General features: G+C 43.6%; 1 protein-coding gene across 1 annotated transcript; it reads right to left on the minus strand.

The window, feature by feature from the left end:
- Positions 1-1,113: 1,113 nt before the first annotated feature.
- On the minus strand, positions 1,114-2,136 carry LOC308322161 (mitochondrial ubiquitin ligase activator of nfkb 1-A-like; the record flags this gene model as incomplete). Its single annotated transcript, XM_080773354.1, has 1 exon — positions 1,114-2,136. One exon carries the CDS (start codon positions 2,134-2,136, stop codon positions 1,114-1,116), a length of 1,023 nt encoding a protein of 340 aa, XP_080629480.1.
- Positions 2,137-7,704: the final 5,568 nt, after the last annotated feature.

The following is a 7,704-nucleotide window of genomic DNA, read 5'->3' on the forward strand; positions in this document are numbered from 1 at the left end:
TGTGTGTCTGTGTGTCTGTCTGTCCCGCTATCCAAATATGGAGTGTGTTGCATCAGCAATCACTCAGCTCCATTATGGGCACAAAAGGGGCCAGGTCCACTCAGCTCCATATATGGGCACAAAAGGGGCCAGGTCCACATATACAGTAACAGCGGGACAGACACACAGACAGACAGACATGATCTGCAGGGTCTCAGCTGCGTTCGCTTCCCGCGTTTGTGCGTCTTACTGGTTGCTATGACTTTTGCCTGCTGCTCATAAAATGTATGCAGGATGGAAGTGGGTAAATGGAGTCGTCTGTAGTGTGACCACATTGACATACTCCACATCCCCTATAGTGTGCCATCCCCTGCCAATTGTGTGGGGTCACTAGTGAATACAGTGCCATGCAGGGACAAATTGATAGAATGTGAATTAATTACTGTCTCTTGGCATCCATTAGAGATAATATTAAAAACTAGAGGTTTGCTAAGTGGCCCTCACATGCACCTACGTCGCATCGCCAATCCAACCAATATGGGCCATTTGCACCATGCACCAAATGCAAACCATGCACTCATGCAAACTGCATACACCACATTTTGACAGTCTTATACAAAACACTTTTTTAAAATAACTTCTCTATAGGTAGCACTGGAGTGAGAGATCTTCGTTCAAGTCACCTGGATTGACAGACTGTAAATAAAAAATCCATCTAGATTCTGTTTGGAGGAGTTTAGTGTCTAAATCACCCCCTCTTCTAGATTTCTTAACTTGTTCAATAACTGTGAACTGTGTTTCCTATATAACTGTATGAACTTGTATATCTATTCTGTAATGTCCACGCCCCACCATCAGGTGATGTCACCAATTAGAAATTCTCAGCACCTGAGCTGTATTGATTGAGCTCTTTAAGAGCAAGTTCTTTGTCTGTGAAAATCATATACAGTAGCACTGACAAAGGTCTTAGGACCGAAACGTTTGCTTTTAATTGCACTTTGAGCACAGAGCACTTTATAAGCATGATAAAATAAAAGGAAAAATGTTTCCCTAAGTCTCAGTCTATAGAAGTTTTTACTTAATTTTGTTATACAGTGAGCGAGTCGTGTTCGGTCAGGTTTTCCTTAATGTGTGTCACGCCTGATAGAGAGGCACTACTCTCCTGGTGTTCTGTCGACAAATGGGACAGGCGGCAGGTAGCGGCAGAGCCTGATAGCAGCTGAAGCAACAGCACACATGTCCACAGTCCAGCAGGACGCAGCCGCGTGGCCGGCTGAGGCAGATCACGCAATCGTTCTCTGTCGCCGGTCCACTGTCTTGTCTCTCAAACTCCCTCCTCAGTCGTTGGCTCTCCCACCGGTCTCTCAGTGTGCGGTAGTACCGCCTGCCCACCCAGAGCAGAACGGCGGACGCGGCCACGGCGAGCACACAGGCGATTACCTTCAACTCTCGCGCCTGGCTCTCCTGCTGCATTCGCAGTGTATGGATATCTGCTCTGGTCAGGAAGTACTCTGAACCATCGGCCGGAGGACGCAGCTTCAGGACCTGATCCGTGTCCAGGATCAACTCTCCAATGCCTGTAAGTGTAGTGCCCACCTTCAGCATCCGCTCTGTCTCTAGTTGCCCATATGGCTTAGGCTTAGTCAGGAAGGCTTCTGTGATGTCAGAGAAGCCAGGAGTGGACTGGTGGAACTTCTCATGGATGGTGTCCATGTCTAACTGGGAGGCGTTCAGCGGACACAGCACCCCGACAGTCGCCTGGTCTGATCCCAGCAGACTGAAGGACACTGTGTTCACTCTCTCATGCAGCACTCGCTCTCTGTGCATCCATGTCTGGTTCAGGTTGGACCGCACGATGCTGTACTCCTTCAGCAGCACCTTGTGAACCACTCCAGCAGTGTCTTCTTGGAACTGACTCATTAGAGGCGTTCCCACAGGTTGCACCGTCCCTGCAATGACAACATACGGCAGACACTTCCCTGGACTGGTGTTCACAATGTCTGTGAGACTTCCATCTAAGGACAACAGAGGAGCGTTGTTGAGTTTGTCCACTGTCATCATCTTCTTTCTGTAGAGGTAGTAGAATATACCAGCAAAGCCCAGGCTGGTTCCAACATAAACAGCCTCGCCTAGTTCCAGCATGTGTACCGCCAGCATGTGTACCGCCTGTGTATCAACTTGTCACTGCAGCAGGAAGGCAATAAGTCTTATATTGGTATTCATCTGATCACTGATCAGTCTGTCCCAAATATAGAACAGTGTTGAACTCCATATTTGGGCATAATAAGTTATAAGGAGTTCCCAAAGCAGCTATACGTCCAAAACCCAAATATGTACGAGCTGCGTTCGCTTCCCGCGTTTGCGCGTCTTACTGGTAAGTACATAAATGATACAAAGGGAAGGGAAGCCAAGTGGGGAGGGTGATCTATTGTTCTGAATTTTTATTGACAACATGATTCTCATTCTCATCAGAAACATCAATTCATATCATTCAAATTCACCATTTTTGAAAGCATGTATGAATTCATTAATACATTGTTTTGTATAGTTGTATAGGCAATTGCAAAGATATTGCAAAATCCCAAAGCAAACCAGGACTTGTCTTGTGGACATGGCACACTAGTGTGCCTTGGCACACCATTTGAGAACCGATGCTATAGGCTATGATATGATTACTAAAAAAATAAATCATAATTATAGACACATGCTCGTTTGATTTCTGGATTGGCATGCAGTTGACAATTGCAGACAGAATAAGAACAGATAGTGCATAACGGTGCGCGCTTCCCCCCCCCCCCCCCCCCCCCAGTTTGGCAGAGGAAGTGTAGCGCCCAGGATTACATTAGATAATTGACACTGGGTGAAAAAAATGGGTTGAAAAGTCGTGTTGAAAAGATCAATTCTGAATGATTTCTCAAAGTATTCACAACACTCACAATCATTACTGGACAAGGACGGGCGCATGGACACCGAACAGACGAACAGTCTGGTGAGACATAGGATGACCCTACAGTAGGCAGGAAGAAAACCATAGTCCTCGAGACCTCTCTGTGCCTGTAATCCCCCAAGAACACATAAGGCAGATATAGCCTCGTTGGCTCTGGCATATGAGAAAGGGTAATAGCTGGAAGCCTGAATGATTTGGCCAATCACTGCTGACCCGCCAACTAGTAGAGAGTGTTGTGGTTAAGGGTTGAAACAATCTAAGAAGGATGGAGACCACCTCATGACCTCTCTTCCAGGCAAAGGCTTTATCCATTAGAAATTGATCAATTAGAAACTGAACTCCCTGGGCATGCAACCAGTGACTTCCTGTCAAGTCTGGGTGGAAACCGGGGAAGGTCGTCGTTGACAACCCTCAAGGATTGAAGGGCTCAAGGTTGGGGACCACCTGAAGACCTCTCTTCCAGGCCAAGGCTTTATACATTAGAACTTGATTGTTTTTCGCATCTCTGATGTATTTACAAACTGGGCTTTTGGAAATGTTATGAAGTCAGTGTTTCCAATGGACAATGATTTAACAAGATTATATATATTTTTAAAGGTCATTGGTGATACTTTAGAAGAATGTGGTAGCTTAACGGATGCTGTTTTGGGGCAATTCTAAAGTGGATTGTGTGCAGTCTCCGGTTTTATTACCCAAGTACATTTATTGTACTATTACATTAGCTGCATAAGCGTCCTATATCATCTTTGAAAAGCTACACTATTTGTGAGAATAATGCATGTGTGTGTGGGCATTCATTATGAAGTTCCCTGCTAGGCTTTTAATTAACTGGGTCATGCGTAGAACCTGCTCCTTTGCCAGCAAGCTACATGGAGTTTCATTAACATTTTCTTCCTTCATATCTGAACATTTCTATTTGAATAAATATAACGTAAATATAACTTCCTCATATCCTGTAAATAACATTTACATGGTTCAGAATAGTTTTAAATTAAGTAGCAGACAGGTGAGGATTTAAAACTAAAAGCTGACTTGTGCATCACTAATCTCAAACTCAGGCAAAAAGAGAAGTTAGAAAAAACAAATCTTAGATGAGAGCAATGCCTAAAGGCTCAACAACTGAGAACAGACTGTAGAGTTACTCTTTCCCTCAGGCATTTACCATAATTCCACTGCATGCTGATTCACTGTTGATAACACACACGCACCCTCCACACACACACACGCATGCACGCACCACAACGCACACACACACCACACACACACACACAGAAACTCTGCTTTAATAGTTCCTTAATTATTGGAGGGAATAATGATCGTTATGAAACTGATTTATACTTTAGTTGAGCGCTGGTGTCGCACACCACTGCCACCCATTGTTGTGACCTTGTATATCTTCTATTTTTGGAGTGTGACATAACACCCTCTTAGAGAGAGGGGGTACAAAAAGATTACCTTCAGAGTGAATGGAACAGGTTGGCAAGAGTTGATCAACCTGCTTGCATTCTGTTGGCATCATTGTCGTTTAGTGTTTCGAAGGAAGGTCAGCAAGCTGTGAGTCTAATTGGATGCTTGATTAATTAGGCTCTGAAGGAAAGGGAAAACAGTTGTAATAAAGCTGATTCTGCATAATCTGGAGCCCCTGTAGTACATTCACACTCAAGTATGAAATACTCTAGCTTAATTAAATGATTGGTATTATGTTATACCAGTTTTGCATTTAGGAACGTTCTCTTTCATTCAGCACTAACGATTGTAAAAGATGTAGCCACAGTAAGAACCTCTCAATGCAACCTTGAGTAGGCTATGGCCTGTTTTAGTATTGTCTAGATCTATTTCTTAAAGTACTATAGTCCTGTGGTCCTTTTATACAATAAAACCTTTATACAGTAATACACATTTTTTTCACTGTGAGACAATAACTCTCTGGTCACAGCTTGAGCTTGCACTACTGAGCCCAGGCCGCCTACTAGGCCCCGATCAGAAAGGACTTGTTTTTCATGCCGCAAAATGCAGGGTGTGCCACACTGTCTTTTTGGTGCTGTGACTGCAGTCTACAAAGCAGAGCAGCTTGCAGCACCTTCTCTTGATATTGCGAGGCGAGCTGTAACTTAGAAAGCTTTGCTGCGATTAAAACGAATCCGCTGCGCATTGTCAGAAAGTGCACTTCGTTTGGCAGGTGTGATGGCTCATTCGAATCCTAATGCGTATCAAAGAGCCGCATTCTACTCCGAGCAAAAACGGGGGTTTTCGCTTCGCTTCCAATCGCACTTGATTACGATTTGGTGCAGGTGTGAATGCAATCCGCAGTAAATAAAGGAAATTAAGCAAACAATGTGGCAGGTGAGGAGCTGAACACAGTTGGAGACGGAGAAGGCATATTTTACGCAGCGCAAAGATGTCCCGTTACCGTGGATAGACGTGGTCGAATGAGGAGACTGAAGCCCTGATCGAAATGAGGACGAGTACATTAATTAATTGCTTAAGGAAACACATAAAAACACTGCAGTGTATTATAGCCTACAGAATATTCTGTCTGTCTGTCAGTCGCAGACGGCACGACACGTGCATGAGTATAATTTTATCACCATAGATTTCACTGTGTAGGCTAGTTTATGAATGGAACACATTGATAAAGGTCCCTCCTGCTGCGTTTCCAATTGCTGCGGATGACAGTGTGAAGGCAAACCGCAAATTAAATATGCAAGAATCTCAACTTCTCCGCCCATTCGCATCGAGTCTACCGAAGTATTAGGTCGGAATGTGACCTTAGTTGTCTTCACCACAGAAGGCAATGATGTTGGGTGCTTAATACTGCTTTTAGTTGAATTTCTTTCATCTTGGGGAAGTACACAGCGCTCCTCCAAAAACTTGACGTGCAAGACCACAACAACACAAAGTGCCTTACAACACAAAAGCAGCGACCAAAAGCATTCACTCATATTGGGAACAATTGCGACAAATTACGGCAAATTCTGTAGCGCATTATGTCTTACCGGGCCCTTAATTATGCTGTCAGAATGACGCAGTTGCTCAAGACCTACGCAACTGTCTGGCGATATTCCAGATTAAGAAAGCAAGTGAGATTTCTCATTATCTGGGCCCTGCTGCAACAGAGGTCCTGGATGGCAGAGGCTCATAAGGTGGTGTCACCATAGTGGAATTGAAATGGGATGATTTCTGGTTTAAAGGCTTGGCTCTCTATGTGATAGAATCAGATAGGAGTGAAGCTGCCAGTAAGTTGTGACAGACAAACAGATAAAATGACAGAGCGATAAAGATAGAGAGGGAGAAGCACAGTTACAGACTTGGAAACGGTTATGGGAGGCAGATGGAAGTGAATGATTTTAGTGATAAGACGAATCCTCCAAGGTCACTGCCGCTGGGTGTTTTGGATGTTATCTGACACGAGTCATGTATACCAAAAACTGCGATGGGGCTGCAATGGGAATGAAAAAAATCCCCTCGCCTCCTCACCCTGGTCTAGAGAGTAGAATTAATTAATACCCTCAAGGGGAATGATAAAAACAATGATTACATCCATGAACCATGGGAACTGATAATGAAACATCTCTTGTGTTGTTGATAGGGCATGCTATTACATGGGAGAAAGTAGAGCATGAAACTATTCATATCTGATTCTATTATCCACGAAGCTGCTGCAGTAATTGGCTCCAGAGATTTGCTGTTGAAAGCAAATAAAACTAGAGTCATAAAATTGCTGGACCTGGATGTAGTTCTAATGGAATTGTGATTTGAATAATAGCACGTGCACCAAGCCCACTCGATCATGATTGAAGGAAGGCCCCTCTCATCCTGATTGGATGAGGGATGGGCCCTCTAGCCAAAAACTAAACCTATGGTTTTTTGACCCCAGGGGTTAACTGGGGACAGGGAGGAACTCCGTATGGTCAACTCAACACATTATAGTAGGGGAATTATCAAAATAAAAAATAAAAAGTGATATTTGAATTAAGGGCTCATCTTGAACTAGAGAGAGAGCTGTAGGCTCTATCTAACCATGGGTTCTGCTTTGTTTTCATTGTCTTGTATTTTATTGCATGTAAAGCACTTTGTGAGTCCTCTCTGTGAAAGGTGCTATATAAATAAAATGTACTTACTTACTTACTTACTTACTTACTTACTTCCACAGTTTGACCCTGGCATCACTTACACAACTGAAGTCAAGTAGAAGACGGCTCAAGGTAGGAACTTTGTGCTTCTGTACTTTTTTGCTTCTTTGCTGCTGCTTGTGTTGCCTTGTCTTGTATGCTGTGTGTATCCAAGCTGGTGTGATCCAAGCTGGTGTACTATTACTGTCATTTTGGGACCTAATGACTGGGTGGCAGTGAAACTTCTTCTGTGACTGTTTCTGGCTCTGGAATATCATTTGAATCTACAGTTTGTATGTTGTGTTGTTTCTGCCGTGAGTTGTAACAGAGAACAATATAGGCCCTATGTGTATGTGGCACTTGATTTCCTTTTGGTTCGAGCTAGAGGTTTTGGTCTTTATAACAGCCATCAATTCCAAATGTACATTTTCAATTGAAGACTGATAAACAGTAGATTATCGGCATGTGTGTTCTGTGCTGTGTTGTGGTTTCTGAGGTTTGTTATGAGTTGTTGTGACAGGGTGGCTGTATTGGTTCATGACTGGCATGGTGGCAAAGAATGTCACAGGCCTTGTCATATTCTTTCTGTCTTTCTGTCTTTCTGTCTTTCATCCAAAATATGATCTACCCTGATTTTTCCAACCGGGGATTTAACCCCCCAACAAA

This window comes from Protomyctophum bolini (genome assembly GCF_963924005.1).
Source record: "Protomyctophum bolini genome assembly, chromosome: 10".
Lineage (NCBI taxonomy): Eukaryota > Metazoa > Chordata > Actinopteri > Myctophiformes > Myctophidae > Protomyctophum > Protomyctophum bolini.